This window comes from Symphalangus syndactylus, chromosome 11 (genome assembly GCF_028878055.3).
Source record: "Symphalangus syndactylus isolate Jambi chromosome 11, NHGRI_mSymSyn1-v2.1_pri, whole genome shotgun sequence".
NCBI lineage: Eukaryota > Metazoa > Chordata > Mammalia > Primates > Hylobatidae > Symphalangus > Symphalangus syndactylus.
This window is the reverse complement of record NC_072433.2, coordinates 67,712,649-67,735,609: the sequence shown is the minus strand read 5'-3', so window position 1 is coordinate 67,735,609 and position 22,961 is coordinate 67,712,649. Positions and strand designations below refer to the sequence as shown.

General features: G+C 43.6%; 1 protein-coding gene across 3 annotated transcripts in view; it reads left to right on the top strand.

Annotated features, from left to right (window-relative positions):
• SERINC5 (serine incorporator 5) overlaps positions 1–22,961 on the top strand; it is a 189,306-nt gene that overhangs the window by 102,881 nt on the left and 63,464 nt on the right. For all 3 annotated transcript variants that reach the window (XM_055298359.2, XM_063612191.1, XM_055298358.2), the window contains exons 3-5: positions 14,772–14,950; positions 15,437–15,519; positions 17,784–17,877. In XM_055298359.2, the coding sequence (XP_055154334.1) occupies positions 14,772–14,950; positions 15,437–15,519; positions 17,784–17,877 (356 nt within the window). The remainder of the gene's footprint in view (positions 1–14,771; positions 14,951–15,436; positions 15,520–17,783; positions 17,878–22,961) is intronic.

The window sequence follows — 22,961 nt, the reverse complement described above, 5'->3', positions numbered from 1 at the left end:
AAGGGAATGAAGTGTTTTTGCCTCCTCAGCAGGGCTGAGCATAATCACAAGGGGTTGGGTATTCTGGGGGTGTGGTTTTAAAATTTCAGCGAGACTGTCTCTGCAGTCTTCAAATAAACCTAAAATTATCTTTCGACATGCTGGCTTTCATCAGTGTGGGGTTTATTTTTGGTTCCATGGGGTGTGTTTGTGTGACAGATGTGAGGACATTTTCTGTTCGAGCTATTGACGGTTTCTGAGCCGCAGAGATGAGCCCTGGAAGCTCATAGACACATTCTGTCTCCATTCCTTCCCACTGCATCTGAAAAACTTTCTGTGGGTGGATAAATTAACGTACTTTATTTTCTGCTCAAAAAAAAATGACATATGGGAGATATACAGTTTGATTCACTTGAGGCCAAAGTTCCATTTGAGGACAGCCCTGAAGAAGGGAAGAGTCTCATGGGAGAAGGCAGGAGCGGAGGGTTGGGACAGCTGGACCGCAGCCCAAAGGAGCTGCTCTTTTGGCTCTTGATTTGCAGAGTAAGTTATCACCAGTTGTCACTTGCTTTTGAAATGTGCATTTGTACTTAGGCAGTTGACAGTTAGGCACAACTCCTCAGCTATTCTTCCTAGTAGCGCAGGGGTGGGGCAGACTTTTCCTACAAAGAGCCAGCTAGTACACACTGGAGGCCCTGTGGTCTCTGTAGCAGCTCTCGCCTTTGTAGTGCAAAAGCAGCCAAAACAATATGCCAGCCAATGGCATGGCCAGCCAACCAGTGTGGCTATGTTCCAATAAAACTTTATTTACATAAACATATGGAGGCTAGCTGGATTTGACCCACTGGCTGTCGTTGGCGGACTCCTGTGTTAGACCCTCCATGGTCTTATATGTGTTATGTGTAGTTACTCTCCCGTCTCTCTCAAAAGGGAAATGTCAGTGGCCTAAACATTGTGCTCAGAGTACCAGAGTTCTTGCTTAAGTTGCAGATAACTGGCTAGGCTGTATGAACCACATACTGGGTAGACTAGGTAAGAATAATGTGGCAATAAATTAGTATGACATGTTTAATAGTAATTATGTCTTGTGTGGCACTTTGGAATAAATGGCAAATTGTTTACAGGTAAAAAAAAAAAAAAAAAGTCAGTTTTTTCTTTCTTTTTTTTTTTTTTTTTTTAGAGACAGGGCCTTGCCCTGTTGCCCAGGCTGGAATGTGGTGGCATGATCATGGCTCACTGCAGGTTTAACCTCCAGGGCTCAAGTGATTCCCTGCTTCAGCCTGCTGAGTAACCGGGACCATAGATGTGCACCACGATGCCTGGCTAATTTTTTGATTTTTTTTTTTTTTTTTGGTAGAGATGGAGTCTCCCTATGTTGCCCAGGCTGGTCTCAAACTCCTAGGCTCAAAGCAACGATCCTTCTGCCTCAGACTTCCAAAGTGCTGGGATTATAGGTGTGAGCCACTGTGCCCAGCCAGTCATCTTTTTATATATTCTGACAAAAGACGAAATTACATATTTAGTTGGAAAGTTGAATTGGATTTTATTTGTGATTCTAGAATGTGAAGTAGAACGACTGTTCCAGTTAGCTGAGCAGAGGAGGGTGTCTTTATAGGCAGAAAAGGCTTGAAAAAAAGCAGAAACAGAACAAAGGGTTAAAACAGAGAGGATTTCTTTATTAGAAATCCTCATAGACTCACATTGACTGGAATCTTTCAGTGTTTTTTTTTGTTTGTTTGTTTGTTTTTGTTTTTGTTTTTTTTTTGGTTTTTGTTTTTAAAGAAAACTGACCCCCAAATTCAGTGGCACTTAGTACAAGTGGCTTCATTTTGGTTTGGTCTGATCTGCTGGGGCCTAGTGCAGGGGTCAAAAACGGTGGCCTCTCTGTAAACTTTAACAATCCAAACCAAGCATTTTGGTGATCCAGGAAGAAGCCGGGATGGAGAAAATGAGGGTCTGGGCACCCTAGTTCCCCAGCTGCTGGGCACCGTCATTCAATTCCAGGTCTGATATAAGAAAGATGCTGGGGCCGGAAACTTAAATGTCTGCCATGTACTGGTTCCCATCACTAGAACTGGGGAACAGGTAATGGGGCTTGCAAATCTTGAGGTTATAGGTTTGATGGAGAGTCCTGTCTTTTGGGGAATATTAGGTCCTAATGTCCTGCCTAAAGCAAACATCATGACTAGTCCGAATTAACCATGAAAATGCTTCAAATATCCATCAAGTAGAGCATAGTTTTGTGCATACAGCATTTCACTAGTAGAACGTTAGCTGTTTTTAGCATGAACTTTTAACCTGTTTTATTCACAGCTCGTATCCCCCTAGTTTAGAGTGATACCTGCAGGTAGTAGCTGGGAGTGAGTGCATGGATGATCAAAACTGTATGCTGTAATACGTGTGTATAATTATGTCATGTAACATATAGTATGGAATGAAGATTATACGTGCAAACTCTAAATTCACTGGATTTTTACAAATGATATGCTTATGTCTGTAATCCCAGCACTTTGGCAGACCAAGATGGGAGGATCACTTGAGCCAAGAGTTCGAGACCAGCCTGGGCAACATGACGAAACCCCGTCTCTACAAAAAATACAAAAATTAGTCAGGTGTTGTGGTGTGCACCTGTAGTCCCAGCTACTCATGAGGCTGAGGTGGGAGGATTGCTTGAGCCAGGGAGATGGAGGTTGCAGTGAGCCGAGATTGTGCCATTGCACTCTAGCCTGGGTGACAGAGCGAGACCCTGTCTCAAAAAAAAAGTACAGAAGACAGTTATGTAAATAGTTGAACTTGGAAATAATGTATCACCACTGCGTTCCAGGTCCACACATTTAAGAAGAAAGCAAGCTAAGTTTGGCTGAGTGAGGTGGCTCCCACCTATAATCCCAGCAGTCCGTGGGGATGCTGCAGTGGAAGGATCTTGTGAGGCCAGGAATTTGAGACCAGCCTGTGCAACATAGTTAAGACCCTGTCTCTACAAAAAGTAAAAAAGTAGCAGATGTGTTGGCATGCACCTCTAGTCCCAGCTTCTGGAAAGGCTGAAGTGGGAGGATTGCTTGAGTCCAGGAGTTTGAGGCTACAGTGAGCTATGATTGTGCCACTGCACTCCAGCCTGAGGGAGAGAGCAAGACCCCTTCTCTATTAAAAGAAAAGAAAAAAAAGAAACTGGCAGATTTGAGGCTCACTTAGACTTTAAGCATGTGTTTTCTCTAAATGGTTAGACTAGAAAGACCTGCATGTTTCAGCATCTAGTCCTCTCTTTATAGAAATTTCACATTTCTATGTTGAAGAGATATCTTTCCATCAGCCGTGTTCACCTCAGGGCAGCACAGTGTCTTCTGTTAGACCCTGTATTCTGTGTGGGGCCATAGCCATATTTTCTAGCCGAAACCAAAGTTCAGACCTCCGTAGCTGTGGTTTTATCTTGAGTTAGAAATAGATTTGTGTCTTTGGCTCAGAGGGTCCTATTCACTCTCTTCCCGGCTTTGGTTGTAGGGACAGTGCTAACAAAGATCCTCAGAAATCTGGACGATTGACATGTTGACCCTGCCGGGGCAGCACAGGAGTACGTGGCTGAGAGATGGTGTGTCCCCGGCTCTGCCTCTCTTGCCGGCACCTCCACTCCTCTCTTCTGCCCTATTACCCCTAATTCCAGAGTTTCCACAACCCTTCTTATGGAGAGTTTGGCAGTATCCGTTCAAATTTTAAATGTACTAACTTTATGACTTCTGTCATAAAGCTGACTTTAGCTTCTGTCCTTCTCAACACTTTACATGTGAACAGAGAGATACACATAATAAGGATGATATCCATTGTACATTATTTATAATAGTGAAAAAAAAATCAGAAAAAAACTAAATGCCTACCAGCAGGATAACAAACTAAATTAGAGTCAATCAGGTTGTAGAATTCTAAGTTTTTATTAATTTTTCTGAGACAGGGTTTTGCTGTGTTGCCTAGGCTACAGTGCGGTGGCACGATCATGGCTTACTGCAGCCTCAACCTTCTGGGCTGAAGTGATCCTCCCACCTCAGTCTCCTGAACTCTTGGGCTCAAGAGATCCTCCTACCCCAGCCTCCCGAGTAACTGGGACTACAGGCGTGCACCACTATGCCTGGCTAATTTTTTTACTTTTTGTAGAGACGGGGTCTCTCACTGTGCTGCCCAGGCTGGTCTTGAACTCCGGGGCTCAAGTGATCCTCCTGCCTTGGCCTCTCAAAGCACTCAGATTACAGGTGTGGGCCACTGGGCCCAGCCTAGAATTCTGTGTAGTATGTAAGAAGATGCAAATAGATTTATCTGTTAAACATACAGCAACCTCCAAGACATAATGAATGTAGAATAATGGCACAGCAAAGGGTCTAGAAAGATCCACACACACCTGGGGACAGTGGCACCTCTAGGGAAGCAATCAAGTTAGAATCGAGGCATTGATGGGCGAGGACACTGGGTTATTAGTATTTTTATTGTAATTTACACATTTTGGCAGTAAAAATATAATTGTTTTGCTTATATAAGTGCAAATAAAATTGAGAATAATCCTTTGCAGTTAGATTTCTTTTTTTTTTTCTTTTTTTTTGAGATGGAGTCTTGCTCTGTACCCCAGGCTAGAGTGCAGTGGTGCAATCTTGGTGCACTGCAAACTCCGCCTCCCGGGTTCAAGCGATTCTCCTGCCTCAGCCCTCCTGAGTAGCTGGGATTACAGGTGCCCACCACCGCGCCTGGCTAATTTTTGTATTTTTTAGCAGAGACGGGGTTTCACCATCTTGGCCAGGCTGGTCTTGAACTCCTGACCTCATGATCCACCTGCCTCGGTCTCCCAAAGTGCTAGGATTATGGGCGTGAGCCACCGCGCCCAGCCTTCTGCCTTTAGTTTTACCTAATTCTCTCAATGGAGATTGAAATGAGTTGAATCCTGTTCTGCATCTGTGGAAGAGCCCTTCTTCCCATAGTAATTAATTAGTCAGTCTTCTGTGAGTTGTCTCCTTTGGAGCTTATTGTGTAACAGTTTGCTTAGAGTTGCTTTCTGGCTGCTTAATCCTATCTGTGACTCTTTGATTCTGACAAAATATTCATGGCGGAGGAGGAGCTGTGAACTCGCAGTCTCAGACTTTGCATGCTTTTTGAGATTAATTTTCATTCTTCTTTTGGCTTTTAATAATGATACAATGTAGATTTTTCTATTAAAAATGCTCAGATAACCCAAAGAAAAGAGAAGCCAGGACTGATTGTTGTTATTGTTTATTACATAGCCCCAGTTCCCCCAAAGGGCCTCAAAGGCAATCACTTACTAAGAAATGAGCTTTGGTTGCCAAGAGGCTGTGTAAGGAAAGAGGGAAGCTGTTTTAGTGTTTCCCATTCATGGCTGTTGTCCACTGGCCAATAACAGGAAGTCATCAGTGTGGTGGACCCTGGAAGTACTTCATGGAGAAAAACAAACTATCCTGGAAAGTTTGAAGATGAGTGGAATATCAGAAAAGGGAGAGGCAGACTGGGAGACGTTCTAGGTTCTGAAATGCATTTTCAAGTGAGGGATATTAAACAGAACTTGCAAATCTAGTTCTTCTAGTTTTTGTGAACTTAATTTATCCCTCATGCTGAGCTGCCCAAAGCTTTCTTTGAAATTTTATATTAATATAATGAAATGTAAGAATAATTAGCTTTGCTAATATTGCATTTTCTTTTTTCTTTTTTTTTTTTTTTTTTTTTTGAGACGGAGTCTCGCTCTGTCGCCCAGGCTGGAGTGCAGTGGCGCAATCTCGGCTCACTGCAAGCTCCGCCTCCCGGGTTCACGCCATTCTCCTGCCTCAGCCTCTCCGAGTAGCTGGGACTACAGGCGCCCGCCACCACGCCCGGCTAATTTTTTGTATTTTTAGTAGAGACGGGGTTTCACCGTGGTCTCGATCTCCTGACCTCATGATCCACCCGCCTCGGCCTCCCAAAGTGCTGGGATTACAAGCGTGAGCCACCGCGCCCAGCCTCTTTTTTCTTTTTTTTGAGATGGAGTCTTGCTCTGTTGCCCAAGCTGGAGTGCAGTGGCGTGATCTCAGCTCACTGCAACCTCTTCCTCCTGGGTTCAAGCTATTCTCCTGCCTTAGCCTCCTGAGTAGCTGGGACTACAGACATGTGCCACCACGCCCGGCTAATTTTTGTATTTTTAGGTATTTTAAGTAGAGATGGAGTTTCACCATGTTAGCCAGGCTGGTCTTGAACTCCTGACCTCAGACAGTCCGCCCGCCTTGGCCTCCCCAAATGCTGGGATTACATACGTGAGCCAGTGCGCCCGGCCTAATATTGCATTTTCTAATATCAAGTAACACTATTACACAACTACAACTTTCACCTACTTCCTCTCCATTTCTTAAGAAGCCACTCCCAAAACTTATACATGTTTTCTATGTTTGTAGCATCTAGGCCCCTGGCCAATTAGACCTGTAGATCTTCCTGTAGCTTTTTTGTTGTTTATTTGCCTGGGATTGAAGTTGTCTTAGGGACATAGCTAGCATCTCTCCTGTGTAAACAAGATTACGTGAATTTTCTTCTCGCTTGCATCTTGTTGAGTTTATTACTTGTTTTCATGTTTTGGAAATGTTTTTTCCTAATTTGTGAGTTCAGAATGCTTTCTTCTGGATGGTGGCTAGGTCTCTGAAGGACAAGTAGTGAGTGCTATTTTCTGGACCTCAGTTCTAATATAAATGTACCAAGGAAAGATTCACCTTACTGACAGGTCGGGCGTGGTGGCTCACGCCTGTAATCCCAACACTTTAGGGGGCCGAGGCGAGTGGATCACCTGAGGTCAGGAGTTTGAGACCAGCCTGGCCAACATAGTGAAACCCCATATCTACTAAAAATACAAAAAGTTAGCTGGGCATGGTGGCAGGCGCCTGTAATACCAGCTACTCGGGAGGCTGAGGCAGGAGAATCACTTGAACCTGGGAGGCAGAGGTTTCAGCGAGCTGAGATCGCACCACTGCACTCCAGCCTGTGTGACAAGAGTGAAACTCCGTCTTTTTTTTTTTTTTTTTTTTTCAAAAAAGGAAAGTTAATCTTTCAATCCAAAGGTAGTAGATCCTTTGGTAAAGTGAATAGAGCATCTACTGGGTTCTAAGATGTTCAGTTTCACACCATGTTTTTTTTTTTTTTTTTTTTTTTTTTTTTTTTTGTGAGACGGAGTCTCGCTCTGTCGCCCAGGCTGGAGTGCAGTGGCGCAATCTCGGCTCACTGCAAGCTCCGCCTCCCGGGTTCACGCCATTCTCCTGCCTCAGCCTCTCCGAGTAGCTGGGACTACAGGCGCCCACCACCACGCCCGGCTAATTTTTTGTATTTTTTAGTAGAGACGGGGTTTCACTGTGGTCTCGATCTCCTGACCTCGTCACACCATGTTTAAATCGGAATGCATTAGTTTGTGGATCGTGTAATGTACCTGAGTCTCTTCCCCGAAATTATTTTTATATAACATAACAGTGCTTTAGAATTAAAGAAGTTAACTTAATGACTACTCTGAGTTAGGAACCGTGGTAAGCACTTCACAGGTGTTATCTGATGTAATTCTCAGGCAACTCCATGAAATGGGTGTCGGTATTGTTTCATTTTACAGATGGCACAATTGAGGCTCAGTGTCTATATGTGTGTAGCTAGCTCAAGTTAGCAATGGAGTTAGGACTGGAAGTCTTATGAGCTGTTTATTCTTACTTGATAGTTTGTGGCTTTGAGTTTGGTTGCTTTGAGGGTTGGAGGGAAACGCCTTGCTCTCAGGCGTCTGTATAGAAAGAACATACAGGCTGCGTGCGGTGGCTCACGTGTGTAATCCCTGCACTTTGGGAGGCCGAGGCAGGCAGATCACCTGAGGTTAGGAGTTTGAAACCAGCCTGGCCGACATGACAAAACCCCATCTACTAAAAATACAAAAATTAGCCGGGCATAGTGGTGTGTGCCTGTAATCCCAGCTACTTGGGAGGCTGAGACAATCGCTTGAACCCGGGAAGCAGAGGTTGCAGTGAACTGAGATTGTGCCACTGCACTCCAGCCTGGGCAGCAGAGCAAGACTCTGCCTCAAAAAAAAAAAAAAAAGAAAAAAAAAAAAAAAGAAACAACATACAGTGTGTGAGCCTGGCTTAAGTGCCCTGTCTTTGGGTGCCAGAGCCAGACTTAAGAGGTAACACCCTTAGCAGGCACGTCCCCTTCACCCTGTGGTGTGGAATTTGTATGTGATGTATTTTTTCTTTTTCCAAAAGTGGGGTGGACTTTGGAACAGCAAATATTTAATCGGAGCAAATTCCCCTTGCCAGAATCCTGCTAGCTTGTTCACCTTGGAGGTTCTTTGCCCAAAAATACTCACCACATACTGAAAACTAAATGTGCGAAGTCACCCACAGTATAAAGGAGGTCTTGGTTAGGATTTGGAGCAGGGGGGTTGTTTACCTGTATTTGATAAATATACAGTGCCAATGTACTCACCCTTTGATGAGCCTTAAAGGGCCCTGGCCACATTCCAGATTCTGGAGTAAGCAAACAAGGGAGGGGATTTGTTGGGGATGGTGGCTCAGCCTGCTGCTGTTAGCATTCTCCTTGAAATGGATTTTGGAGGAAGAAAAAAGAGAGAGGTAGGGAGGTAGAGAAGGTCTAAAGGTGAAAGATGGGCTGGTGTAGATGAAAGAGGTGCTAATGTGCATGTGTTATAGGGAAGATGTGGTTCAGGAATTGGAGTTGCTGATGGAGTGGAAGAGAGAAGGTGGGGAAGAAAACAATTTAAGGAATGTTTTAGAGCAATAAATCCTGTGTAAATGAAACAGCCTAATGAATGAAGTGGTATGGCTTCTCCGTGAATGTAGCTTTTACAGATTCAAAGTAATATTACCTCCTCGTTATTGGCGCTACTCATACAGGTGTAACTTTTGTTTTGGGTTAGACTCTCTGAAACGTTCATTTTGTGTGTGTCCCCTACCATATTTCAGCACCTGAAAATTTTAACCATGCTGTTTCATCACTCACGTTTAAACAGAGCTAAAAATTCAGGTTCCTCCAGAAAGCACCTGTGTGACCGACTTCTCATTACCCGCCTGCGAGTGCTTCCTGTATCCAGCCCCAATTGCTGTTCTAAAGCAATTTCCAGACCAGACTGTTCTCGCTGGGATGCCCCTTGGTGATGCCCTAAGGTGTTAAAGAGCAAACTCCTGCTCTGTTCTTCACTTCTGCTGTCTGTCCCCTGCCCGTTGTACTCCTCCCTCCATCCCAAACAGCAATGCCATAAAAAAAAAAAAAAAAAGAAGAAAACAAGAGCTTTATCTGATTCTTGTGGTTCATTCTTGTCATCTATGCTGTCCTGCCAATTGTGAGCTCTACCTGCAGAATCTCTGGTTTCTCTGCCTGGGGTTACCTTCTTCACCTGTTCCCAGTGGCCTTCAAACTTGTCCCCTTGCCTCAAGTCTGTACCCTTTCACCACGTCTTCCACTTTGTAGCCAAAGGTGTTCTAGCTTCAGTAGTGCTTTTCCCTTGCTTACAGGATGGGGGCCCGACTGCTAAGCCTGGCATGCACCTGGCCCTTCCCAGCAAGACCTTGCCTTTGTACGGAAGGGAAAAATGGCTTCCTTCCACTCTTCTAGGTTCTTTCTCTGGGAAGCAAATTAAATTGACATAAGACCAATTACAGGAGAAATTTTAAAAAGGGTCAGATAGGCTGGGCGTGGTGGCTATGCCTGTAATCCCAGGATTTTGGGAGGCCGAGATGGGCAGGTCATTTGAGGCCAAGAGTTCAAGACCAGCCTGGCCAACATGGTGAAACCCCATCTCTACTAAAAATACAAAAATTAGCCAGGCTTGGTGGCGGGCGCCTGTAATCCCAGCTACTCGGGAGGCTGAGGCAGGAGAATCACTTGAACCTGGGAGGCAGAGGTTGCAGTGAGGCGAGATTGCGCCACTGCACTCCAGCCTGGGCAACAGAGTGAGACTTTGTCTCAATTAAAAAAAAAAGGGGGGGGAGGTCAGATGACAGAAGCTTATAGCATCTTGAGCTACAGAGAGGAATAGGGGCTTGGGGCCTCTGGGAGTTGCTGGCAACACGTAATGGGAGGGTGAGGGGAAGAAATGTATGGTGAATAAACGTCTGATACACTTTACTAATGTAGATTTCCTCTATAGATGTAAATTTTTTGTATAAAACAGCAGCTTTGCAGAGCTACTCCTGTGTCTTCAGCTTCTCAGAATAACGAGCTTGAAATATGCAAAGAAGAATATTTTAGGGTGGCATATCTTGGTTTTTGTGAGTGACGCCAAGGTCAGAGGTAACCAGGTCCACGAACATTTGTGTGTTTTCATAATGTTGGACTTCTATTGATGCTATTTCAATTACAAAAGCCACCAGCTATGTGGAGTTCCCAGGGAGGCAATTCTTCTTAGTACTTCTCACCCACTCATTAGATCTGCAGGCACACAGGTTCCAGCCTCTGCACCAGCCAGTCAGTATTGCAAACCGTACACAATCGTATACTCTGTCAATATATAAATGTTATTGATTAAACATTGCACAACAAACAAAATAACATTTAACATTAAGAGAAAGGGAATAGGAAAAGGGTTAATGAACTAGTCCAGGGAGAGCAACAAAGAAAAAAAGAATTTCCTGGTCTGGGCTGGTCAATCTGGTTGGTCGTGCAAGAAACAGTCTTTGATGTGGGCGGAGCCTTCAGGGGCAGATACCAGGTGCTTGTCACGAGTTACAACAGTACCTACCCTTTTTATGGCCACAGAGTCCGCCAGTGAGGACTGATAGTTGAAGACTGTTCTTGTTTATCTACTTATCTGGTTGGATGCAGTCTTTATCAAGCAAAACATCTTGTCTCTATTGTGACAAAATGGTGTAAAAAAAAGTCATAAAAAATGTACAGTTTTAGGAATTTGCTGAAAACAAAATGTAATGTTGGCTATTTCCTCATGAATTCTTTCACATGTCTTCATGAAAATGGAGCTGGCCAGGTATAGTGGCTGACACCTGTAATCCCAGCACTTTGGGAGGCTGAGGCAGGTGGATTGCTTGAGTCTAGGAGTTCGAGACCAGTCTGGTCAACATGGTGAAACACCAACTCTAGACACACACACACACACACACACACACACACAAAATTAGCTAAGCTTGGTGGCACATGCCTGTAGTCCTAGCTACTCAGGAGGCTGAGGTAGGAGGATGGCTTGAGCCCTGGAGGCGAAGCTTGCAGTGAGCCGAGATTGCGCCACTGCACTCCAGCCTGGTACAGAGTGAGACCCTGTCTCAAAAAGGAGTGGGAAGAAAAATGGAACTCTTTGTTTTTTCTGTAAAGGAAAATAAACCCTCTCAGGACTGCCCAAACTCTTTATGCCAAAGAGAAACTTAAGACTGGAGAGACAGTCACATGACACTGCTGCTGTCCCCTTGCACCTTGCCCCCTCACCCAGTAAATAGCTGTGACTTCCCAATCTTGTGTCAAATCGCTATGCATTAGCCACACCCCTGGAGAAGGCAGAAGGCCTCGGTGCATCCCGGATGACTGGCCTCAAATTGCTCATAAGTAAATTCTCTGCTGGCCCCTAAACATTTTTCAAGATGTGTATCTTCCCATAAAAAAGGACATGTCAGCTGTAACTTTAGGTCTGCAACCTAAGTCTATCTCCCTGTCCATGGAATTGCAGTCTGTTACATTTCACACTGACAATGCCCATTACAAGCTTATCTTCCCAGGGGCAGAACAAAGACAGGAGAGCAGTCTTTCTCTGCCTACTCTGAGACTACATAATTAACTCTTCCTTTACTCCCTTTTTGAATGGTTATCATATCTCTTGTATAGCGGAGTTTACTGGGCACTGGTTAAAATCTCGAGAATGTCGCGTTTGCCTCACCACCTGCCCCCTTTTCCTGCATGCCTTCTCCCCTGTAAAGAAATGGGTAAATACTGAGCCTTCTGCAACCTCTTTGGGAGCACCAGCCACAGAGGAGTCTGTGATTTGTGTGTTTCTCAGCAGCCCCTCAAGCTCTGGCTTAATTATTCCCCATTGAGACTCTTGCCTCAGTCTCTCATTTGGGTTGACATTTGTTTATAGAAATCTTGATAGCCACAGATATTATTGTTTCTTCAGTATCTTTTCTGGAGAAGAAACTGTAAATTATCTTCTTTATCACACTTTACTTTTACCTTCAGTTTTGTGCTATTTTTTCTCTGTGATACTTTATTTTTCTTATGAATAATAATTATAGTGTGATTTATTTTCTGTTCAGAAGGGTGTTCAACTTTGATGTTGATAAGAAGCAAGTTTTTATGACTGACCAAATCCTTATTTTATGACATTACTAGGAATGTGCTGCTTGTTCTCATTGTGTACGATTTTAATTATTCTGATAATGAAAGTGATTATTTCACATGGAAGCCTTCCAATTTGGCTAGAATAAACTATTGTCAACATTTATCAGAAGATTAAGACCCACTAATAAAGAGCTCCAGTGGATCAAGAAAATACCCAATTAACGGCCAATACAGAGAGAAAAACAGATGGCCATAAACTTGAGAAAAGATGCTGAATCTCACTAGTAATAAGGAAGATGTACATTAAAACAGGATATTGGGTTTTTGCCTTTAAATTAGATGTCCAAGTTGGGAAATGTGCAATCTCAGATATTACTGGTAGGATGTAAATTGGGTACAGCCTTTGAAAGTATGATTTAACTCTTATCTTGAAGTTTAAAAATGTGGATACGGGTTGAATATTCCTAATCCAAACATCTGAAATGTGAAATACCCTAAAATTTGAAACTTTTAAACTGCCAACATGATACTCAAAGGCGCAATGCTCACTGAAGCATTCTGGATTTTTTTGGATTAGGGAACCTTAGCCAGTAATACAGTGTAAATATTCCAAATTCTGAAAGACTTCTGGTCTCAAGCATTTTGGATAAGGGACATTCAGCCTGACTACTTGACCCACTAATTCCATTTCTAGCTCAGGTGTCTGTCCTACATAAATAATGGCACAGGTGCAGTGAGGCATGAACAGCAGTATTTATTGAATCAGTGTTTGTGATAATAAAAAACAAGCACAAAAAATAAAATTTAAAAACTCTCCCCAACAAAAAATGAAGATCAGTGTGAGAATGGTTATTGATTTTGATCAAGCCTTTTCACAATATAAGATAGTGATGAAAAAGAATGTGATGGGATTTTGTGTATTAATAGAGAAAGACTCTTCATGGCTTATTGTTTATTTTTGTTTTCTTTTCTTTTTTTGGGACGGAGTCTCTGTTGCCCAGGCTAGAGTGCAGCAGCGCGATCTTGGCTCGCTGCAACCTCTGCCTCCCAGGTTCAAGCAGTTCTCCTGCTTCAGCCTCCCTAGTAGCTGGGATTACAGGCACGAACCACCACGCCGGGCTAATTGTTGTATTTTTAGTAGAGACGGGGTTTCACCATGTTGGCCAGGCTGGTCTCAAACTCCCGACCTCAGGTGATCCACCCACCTCGGCCTCCCAAAGTGCTGGGATTACAGGCATGAGCCACTGTGTCTGGCCCAGCTTATTGTTATTTGGGAAAAAATATTGTAGAACATTACATACAATCTTTTATTTTAAAAAGCTGTTTTAATATATTTATTATATGCATAGTATGATATGAGTGTATGTATGTGTGTTCAGTATGTATATGTATATGTGGGTGTGTTGTATATATGTATACACACACATTTATCTATGTGAATTAATACAAATACTCTACCCACCAAATTGTTTACTCTTCTGAGGGAGAGGAGTGACATTTTTGGTGGATAGTAAAAGAAGTCTCTGATTTTTTATTTGTATATATGTATACATATCAACAAAAATATATCTATGTATTGAAATGGGATTTTAGGCCAGGTGCAGTGGTTCATACCTATTATAATCCCAGCACTTTGGGATGCCAAGACAGGTGGATTGCTTGAGCTCAGGAGTTTAAGACCAGTCTAGGTAACATGACAAAACTCCATCTCTAAAAAAAAAAAAAAAATACAAAAATTAGCTGGGCATGGTGGTGCATGCCTGTAGTCCCAGCTAATTGGGAGGCCGAGGCAGGAGGATTACCTGAGCCTGGAAGATTGAGGCTGCAGTGAGTTGTGATTGTGCCACTAAACTCTAGGCCGGGCAACAGAGCCAGAGAGACCTTGTCTTGGGGTCAGGGGGGTGGGGGGGGTGGGCGGGTGGAAGTGTCGAGGGGGCGCCGGTGGTTAAAAGAAGGTAATTTTTGTAAAATCTGATGTTGGGCCAGGCACGGTGGCTCACGCTTGTAATCCCAACACTTCGGGAGGCTGAGGCGGGCGGATCACGAGGTCAGGAGATCGAGACCATGGTGAAACCCCATCTCTACTAAAAATACAAAAAATTAGCCGGGCATGGTGACAGGTGCCTGTAGTCTCAGCTACTCGGAGAGGCTGAGGCAGGAGAATGGCATGAACCCGGGAGGCGGAGCTTGCAGTGAGCTGAGATCGCACCACTGCACTCCAGCCTGGTGACAGAGCGAGACTCCGTCTCCAAAAAAAAAAAAAAAAAGAATCTGATGTTGGATTTCAGAAGTCATTTGGGGCAAGTAAAGGCTGAGTGTTACTTTATGATCACTGTATCTTTAAGAAAGATTCAGAGAAAATTAGAAAAATATCTCTTTAGAAGATAGATCCTCAGTCTGTTTCTTTGTGCACACGATCCATTTCCACAGTGGATGTTGTGGTTGGCTGCATGAACACTCCATGACAGTCCCCCTCTCACTCAGTTGTAACAGATGACTTTTCTAAACTTTCTCCTCAGATTCCTTTTTTTGAAGATATGTGTAAAGGCATTAAAGCTGGTGACACCTGTGAGAAGCTGGTGGGATATTCTGCCGTGTATAGAGTCTGTTTTGGAATGGCTTGTTTCTTCTTTATCTTCTGTCTACTGACCTTGAAAATCAACAATAGCAAAAGTTGTAGAGCTCATATTCACAATGGGTAAGTATTTTAGTCTTCTTGGGGATTGCTTTCTCCTTTCTTCTGTTGAGAACAGTAGTCCAGGATCCCATCTGCCCACCAGACACTGTGACTGCTCTTCTTCTAGTTGAAATTGTTGATTTAGGGGAAGGTGGAATTGATACTTAACCACATGGTTGCCTCAAAGGTAGAATCTTATTTGTAACGCCTGGTACCATGATGTGAAATTTACTCAAGACAAAGAGTTTATTTCTTGTTCCAAGACCTTCCCCCAGGTCCTTTCCACCCCTGCAATGAAATGGTGTTTTGCACAATTGGAGGCTGCACTGAGTCTGTCTAATTATGGGAAAAAGCATTCTTCAAGTCACCTAATTACTTCCCCTCGATTAGGAGAGAACATTGGCCAATGGCAGAATCATGGATTGACATGCTCTACCTTCTAAGAGGTCCTTTGTCCTTCTTGAATGTCATTTAAATACATTTCCTCTTTTTTTTCCCCCCTTCTAGCTTTTGGTTCTTTAAACTTCTGCTGTTGGGGGCCATGTGCTCAGGAGCTTTCTTCATTCCAGATCAGGACACCTTTCTGAACGGTACTAATGGGGTATTTTGGGTACCTATTTATTTTGTTTTTACTCATTTTGTCAAATTGCTCAAAAGTGCAGTCCAAAGTACCTCTGATAGTTTGAATTACTGATTTTCTTTTGGCTTCAAAAGAAATTCCTGACGTACCTGCCCATACTTTTTCCACCATTGCCTATCTACCTCCCCTCTTCTCACCACCACATCCCACTTCCAGGCAGGGTGTAAGAGGACTTTGATACTCGGCTGGCCTAGGAGACCTTGTTCTTTCCAAGCACTGCACAGAAAACCCAGCAACAGGGAGCACAGGGCTGTCAGCAGCTAAATGTCTGTTGCAGCGATAGTGGGACAGGAAAAGCATCTTTCAGTCTGTTTTTAAACTTACCTTATGTGACGCTCTGTAGCATTGAATTATATTCTTTATTGTTAGAACCTGCTTTAATTCATTAATATGAAGCCTTTAATCACAGCTGAAACAGGGGCCCTTTTTCATATGAGCTGAGGGAAAAACCTGAATTTCAGTGGTTCAGAGCATTTTGTTCAACCCAAATGGATTCACTTTCCTAAGTAAGGTATTAAAAACATTTAGGCTGGGCGTGGTAGCTCACACCTGTAATCCTAGCACTTTGGGAGGCTGAGGCGGGTGGATCACTTGAGGCCAGGAGTTTGAGACCAGCCTGGCCAACATGGCAAAACCTCATCTCTACTAAAAAGTATAAAAATTAGCCAGGCATGGTGGTGTGTGCCTGTAATCCCAGCTACTCATTAGGCTGAGACATGAGAATTGCTTGAACCTGGGAGGCAGAGATTGCAGTGAGCCGAGATTGCACCACTGTACTCCAGCCTGGGCGACAGAGTGAGACTTTGTCTCAAAAACAAAACTCAACTAAACATTTAGATTGTGTCAGTTTATAAGGAACAGCCATAATCCTTTATATGGTTATGTATCAGGGCCGAGCTAGTTGTTTAAGGTCGTACTTGTTTTTCGTATACTCCCTAAGTCTTGCTGTTACCTAAAATACTGTTAAAAGCTTTAAAATTCTCTACAGAGATCCTCTTATGTATTAGAATGTATATTTGGAGGCAGAAGAGACCTAGAAACCCTTTGGTCCAGCTTAGTCTTTTTTTTTTTTTTCGAGACGGAGCCTAGCTCTATTGCCCAGGTTAGAGTGCAGTGGCGCGATCTCGCCTCACTGCAGCTTCCGCCTCGCGGGTTCAAGCAATTCTGCCTCAGCCTCCCGAGTAGCTGGGACTACAGGCACGCACCACCACGCCTGGCTAATTTTTGTATTTTTAGTAGAGACGGGGTTTCACCATATTCGCCAGTCTGGTCTCGAACTCCTGACCTTGTGATCTGCCCCCCCCTTGGCCTCCCAAAGTGCTGGGATTTACAGGCGTGAGCCACTGCGCCCCGCCAAGCTCAGTCATTTTTTTTTTTGTTGTTTTGTTTTTGAGACCAAGTCTTGCTCCATCGCCCAGGCTGGAGTGCAGTGGTGCAATCTCAGCTCACTGCCACCTCCACCTCGCAGGTTCAAGCGATTCTCCTGCCTCAGCCTCCTGAGTAGATGGGATTACAGGCATCCGCCACTATGCCTGGAAATTGTTTTTTTTTTAGTAGAGTCAGGGTTTCACCATGTAGGCCAGGCTGGTTTCCAACTCCTGACCTCAAGTGATCCGCCTGCCTCAGCCTCCCAAAGTGCTAGGATTGCAGACATGAGCCACCATGCCCAGCCCCAGCTCAGTGATTTTTATAGACAAACTGGAACCCATGTGATGTGACTTATTCAATGTTATAGCATCTTTGTGGTAGAGCCAGAAGTCGAGCCGAGTCGTTTTCCCCTGTCAGAACCTTGTTTTCTTACTGGTCATTGTTGACTTTTTACCCAATAAAATTTGCACCTTTGATTTTCCTGGCAATATGTGTTTGCGTTTAAGTTGTGGGTCATTGTGGATTTTATGAATTAGGGCATCTATTAGGGTACCTGGCAGATACAGGGTGGAGGATAAGCTTGGATATTTCAGGGTCAGACTGCCTGTGTTCAGATCCCAACTATACCATTTATTGACTGAGGTGTTGTCAACCTACATAGATTCTCAATTTTTCTCTTCTGTAAAGTAAGTGGCATTTATAATAGTAATACATATCTTCTGTGGTTGTGTGGGAATTAAATGTGTTAGGTACACTTATCATCTAGTAAAATTAGCTGTGGTTATTCTCTTTTGAGCGAAATACAACGAAAGTTTGCCTCATTGTGTTCTTCATGGTGTTTTGCAGCCTGGCGCTATGTGGGAGCCGTCGGAGGCTTCCTCTTCATTGGCATCCAGCTCCTCCTGCTCGTGGAGTTTGCACATAAGTGGAACAAGAACTGGTGTGTGCCTTTATGGAAAGCTTCCCATTGACTCACAGAAACTGCCCAGTTTTCATCAAGGCTGTACTCAATTGCATTGCTAGGGATTTGCAGTTTTGTTTCCCTTTATACCTGCTTTTTTGTACCTCTTCATTTACTCCTCTCCTTCATTTACATCTCACTTTTTGACCCCCTGCCCCTACTCCCTTGTTTGGGCTCTGAGTCAACCAGTGGTGTGAAGTAGCCACACTCAATCCCCTGCTCGTACCTGTCAGTCTCTGGTTTTGAGAGTGGCTAAAAACGTGGATAGGCTTCATCTTAGCCTCCCATCCTCGTGAAATTAAAAGCAAAATTAAAAAGTGAACACAAAACTCAAACTTTGGAGCTGGAGATTCATCTTCTGTAGAGTATGAGATAGAATAGTTTCTTCCTTTAAAAAAATTTTTGGGTCAGGCATGGTGGCTCATGCCTGTAATTCCAGCACTTTGGGAGGCCAAGGTCGGAGGATTACTTGAGCCCAGGAGTTATAGACCAGCCTGGGCAACATACTAAGACTTTGTCTCTATAAAAAATTAGCCAGGCATGGTGCCACATGCCTATAGTCCCTGCTATGTGGGAGGCTGAGGTGGGAGGATCGCTCGAGCCTGGTAGGTCAAGGCTTTGGTGAGCTGAGTTCACACTGCACTCCACCCTGAGTAACAGCAAGACCCTGTCTCAACAAAAAAGATTTTTTAAATTTCTTTTCAACTTCCCAAGAGGGGAAAAAGGACTCCTTCATTAGGAAGATATGTTGTGCTACCTTAGAAAGCCATCCTGTCTTTGAAAAAGGTAGACTCTTTCTAAGTGCCTTGGAAGTTGAGTTCATATCCTGGGCCAAGTGGGAGATGCCCAGCTATTAATAGCTGGTTTTATTTCTTGCTAAGCCACACTGAGAAAATGACAACTTCAGAAGGGTCCAGCCCTTGAGTTTTAAGATGAAATTGACCCTCTTTGTGATTCTGGACAAAGCACTTAGGTGCCTTCTGCCTAACTTACTTTCTTTCTTTTTTTGACATGGAGTTTTGCTCTTGTTGCCCAGGTTGGAGTGCAATGGCGTGATCTCAGCTTACTACAACCTCCGCCTCCTGGGTTCAAGCGATTCTCCTGTGTCAGCCTCCCAAGTAGCTGGGATTACAGGCACATGCCACCACACCTGGCTAATTTTTGTATTTTTAGTAGAGATGGGGTTTCATCATATTGGTTAGGCTGATCTCGAACTCCTGACCTCAGGTGATCCACTTGCCTCGGCCTGCCAGAGTGTTAGGATTACAGGCATGAGCCACTGCCCCCAGCCCTAACTTTCTTTACTTATAAAATATGAATAAAAACAGCTGCCTGTTGGACCCAATAAGGCTTTTGTTATTTTGCATATTTTACAGGAATCATTTTATTTTATACTCAAATTTTTAAAATCCTAATTGCCATGTGAATGTGGTTTATTTTTACCATGGACAAAACAAAATACACTGTCCAAATACTCTCAGTACTTTTTATTCTGAATATGTTGTTCAACTTGGTAGTTGTTGTTTTCTTTTGGTTTTAAGGATCAAATCATGAGATACAGCTGTTGTTGGGATGCATAAGTGAAAAGATAGAGTTAGTCATTTTACTCTTTGGTAAATATTGGATTAAGCATGGCCAAATATGAACAATTTTCAAATGGTTTACAGAACACTGAATAGTCATACAAGTAGCCCTATAGATATGTTTTGCTATGTTTTAAAAAAGTCCTAATCTCTATAATTATACAGATTTCTGTGTTTGAGTTGTGCTGTCGTATCAGTTATTGTACAGTGTCTGCATTTTGAGTTATCCATGAGATCCAGTAATTTATGTTGTGGTCTCCACTAGATCTTGTTTCGAGGCAGCAGAGTTTTTTTGTTTTTTTTTTTTTTTTTGAGACGGAGTCTCGCTCTGTCGCCCAGGCTGGAGTGCAGTGGCGCGATCTCGGCTCACTGCAACCTCCACCTCCTGGGTTCAAGCCATTCTCCTGCCTCAGCCTCCCAGGTAGCTGGGATTACAGGCGCCCGCCACCACACCCGGCTAATTTTTGTATTTTTAGTAGAGACAGGTTTCATCATGTTGGCCAGGATGGTCTCGAACTCCTGACCTCGTGATGCACCCGCCTTGGCTTCCCAAAGTGCTGGGATTGCAGACGTGAGCCACCGCGCCCGGCCTGGAGTTTTCTTAAAGATAAGCCAAATGGGTGACTATAATTGTATGGGACCCTATTTTCTCAGTAGTCCAAAAGAAATACAATAAGTTGGAAGTGAATTTTAATTGATTAAATATCACTGTTTCCATGATTATTCTGAATGTGCCTTCTTTTTTTTTTTGAGATGGAGTTTTGCTCTTTTTGGCCTAGGCTGGAGTGCAATGGTGTGATCCCAGCTCACTGCAACTTCCGCCTCCCGGGTTCAAGCGATTCTCCTGCCTCAGCCTCCCAAGTAGCTGGGATTGCAGGCGTACACCACCACACCCAGTAATTTTGTATTTTTAGTAGAGACGGGGTTTCACCACGTGGGCCAGGCTTGTCTTGAACTCCTGACCTCCAGTAATCCATCCGCCTTGGCCTCCCAAAGTGCTGGGATTATAGGCGTGAGCCACGACACCCGGCCTGAATGTGCTTTCAATTTGATTTTTATATTAGAAAATAAATTCATCATCCTAAGTTTCACAAGTATACTTCAAATAGGGAACTTCATGGTAAAATATTAAAGTTTTGATCCGTAGTGCCTGATCTGCCCATTAAATAGTATGTTCCCTTGAGAACACTTGTGCTTCTTCAGTCTGACTTTGTTTTGATTCATTCTGAATCCATTTGCTGGGACTAATTATTGATGCCATGTTTTTAGCAGGCATTTTGGAAAAGTTTGGTTGCTTTAAAAACTTTCAGAAACTCAGAATGACTTAAAAGCTCTGCAACAAATAGTGTTGCTATTATCCAAGCTTTGAGGCATATATGCCAACAAAAATCCCTATTGTCAACATGTTTATAGTTGCTTGTCTAAAATTAGAAATGAGCTAGAAAGCTCACTAATACTATTTTTCCTTTAAATTTATCTAATTTGGTAGTTTTTTGCTGTGTGTTTTTTTGTTTTGTTTTTGTTTTTTTTTTTTTCTTTGAGACTGAGTCTCGCTCTGTCGCCCAGGCTGGAGTGCAGTGGTGCCACCTCAGCTCACTGCAAGCTGCACCTCCCGGGTTCACGCCATTCTCCTGCCTCAGCCTCCCGAGTAGCTGGGACTACAGGCGTCTGCCACCATGCCCGGCTAGTTTTTTTGTATTTTTAGTAGAGATGGGGTTTCACTGTATTAACCAGGATGGTCTTGATCTCCTGACCTCGTGATCCGCCCGCCTCGGCCTCCCAAAGTGCTGGGATAACAGGCTTGAGCCAGCGCGCCTGGCCTTGCTGTGTTTTTTTTAACAGACTCTTGCTTATAAGAATCTAGAAAATATGCTCATTGCTCTTGATAGAACAACTAAAGTACCTTTTCTTCCCTTTTTCATTTATCTCTTTGTAAATATCTTGAGAAGGAGATGATCCTAAAAACAGTAGAATAGAAAGGTCATGGGCCTGGCAACCAGGAGATGCAGATTTCAGTACCCCTTTCTTTTCTTTTTCTTTTATTATTATTATTATTATTATTATTATTATTATTATTATTGTTTGAGATGGGATCTCACTTTGTCATTCAGGCTGGAGTGCATGGCTCACTGCAGCTTCGATTTCCCAGGCTTGAGTGATTCTCCCACCTCAGCCCCTTGAGAAGCTGGGACTACAGGCATGTGGCACCACACTTGGCTAATTTCTTTTTTTGTTTGTTTGGTAGAGATGGGATTTCGCTACGTGGCCCAGGCTGATCTTGAATTCCTGGGTTAAAGAGATCCTTCTGCCTTGGTCTCCCAAAGTACTGGGATGACATTGTGTTCGGCTTCAGTGCCGCTTTTAATGCTTGCTCTTTCACTGTAGGGCACATCAGTCGGCCCCTCTGACCTCAATTTTCACCCTTAAATAATGTGTTTGGACTAACTGGTGTGCTCTTTTTTTTCCTTTCTAGCTCAAATTTTGTGGTTTACAGTGTCAATTCTCTATTAGAATTGAAACAAAGGGCTTTAGGTGTCAAGTGTAAAGACTTTTTTTGGATTTTTAGTGGGATGGGAGAGCACCAGAGGGCCTTAAAAAGGGAGGAATATAATCTGTTTTAAGTCCAGAAAGGTGAAAAGGTGTCAGAGGTGCAAGTAAGGAGGTCAGGGGGAGTCGATCCAGGTGAGGGAGGAGTAGTTTGGAACTAAGTGGTAGGAAGGAGCTGGATCCTCCTGTGTTCCAAAGCCAGCTCTGAGTGCAGGTGGGTGGGGGAGGGGAGAGCAGCAAGAAGCTTCCAGAGTGACCGCAGTTCTTTTGTTCTTTTCTTTTCTTTTCTTTTCTTTTCTTTTCTTTTCTTTTCTTTTCTTTTCTTTTCTTTTCTTTTCTTTTCTTTTCTTTTCTTTTCTTTTCTTTTCTTTTCTTTTCTTTTCTTTTCGAGACGGTCTTGCTCTGTCGCCCAGGCTGGAGTGCAGTGGCGCAATCTCGGCTCACTGCAAGCTCTGCCTCCCGGGTTCACGCCATTCTTCTGCCTCAGGCTCTCAAGTAGCTGGGACTACAGGCGCCCGCCACCACGCCCGGCTAATTTTTTTTTATTTTTTAGTAGAGATGGGGTTTCACTGTGTTAGCCAGGATGGTCTCGATCTCCTGACCTTGTGATCTGCCCACCTCGGCCTCCCAAAGTGCTAAGATTACAGGCGTGAGCCCCACCGCACCTGCCTTCTTTTCTTTTCTCTTTTCTTTTTTCTTTTCATTTCCTTCCTTCCTTCCCTCCCTCTTTCCTTTCTTTTTTCCTTTCCTCTTCCTTTCGTTTTCCTTTCCTCTTTCTTTGCTTTCGTTTCTTTCCTTTCTGCTTTCTTTCTTTCCCTCTTCCCCTAACAATGGGAAGATGGAGTTGCTGTTTTCTGAGGTTGGGATGATTGCACAATAGCAGGTTTGGGGGATTGAGGAATGGGGGTGTCAATATCAGGAAGTTAGCCTTAG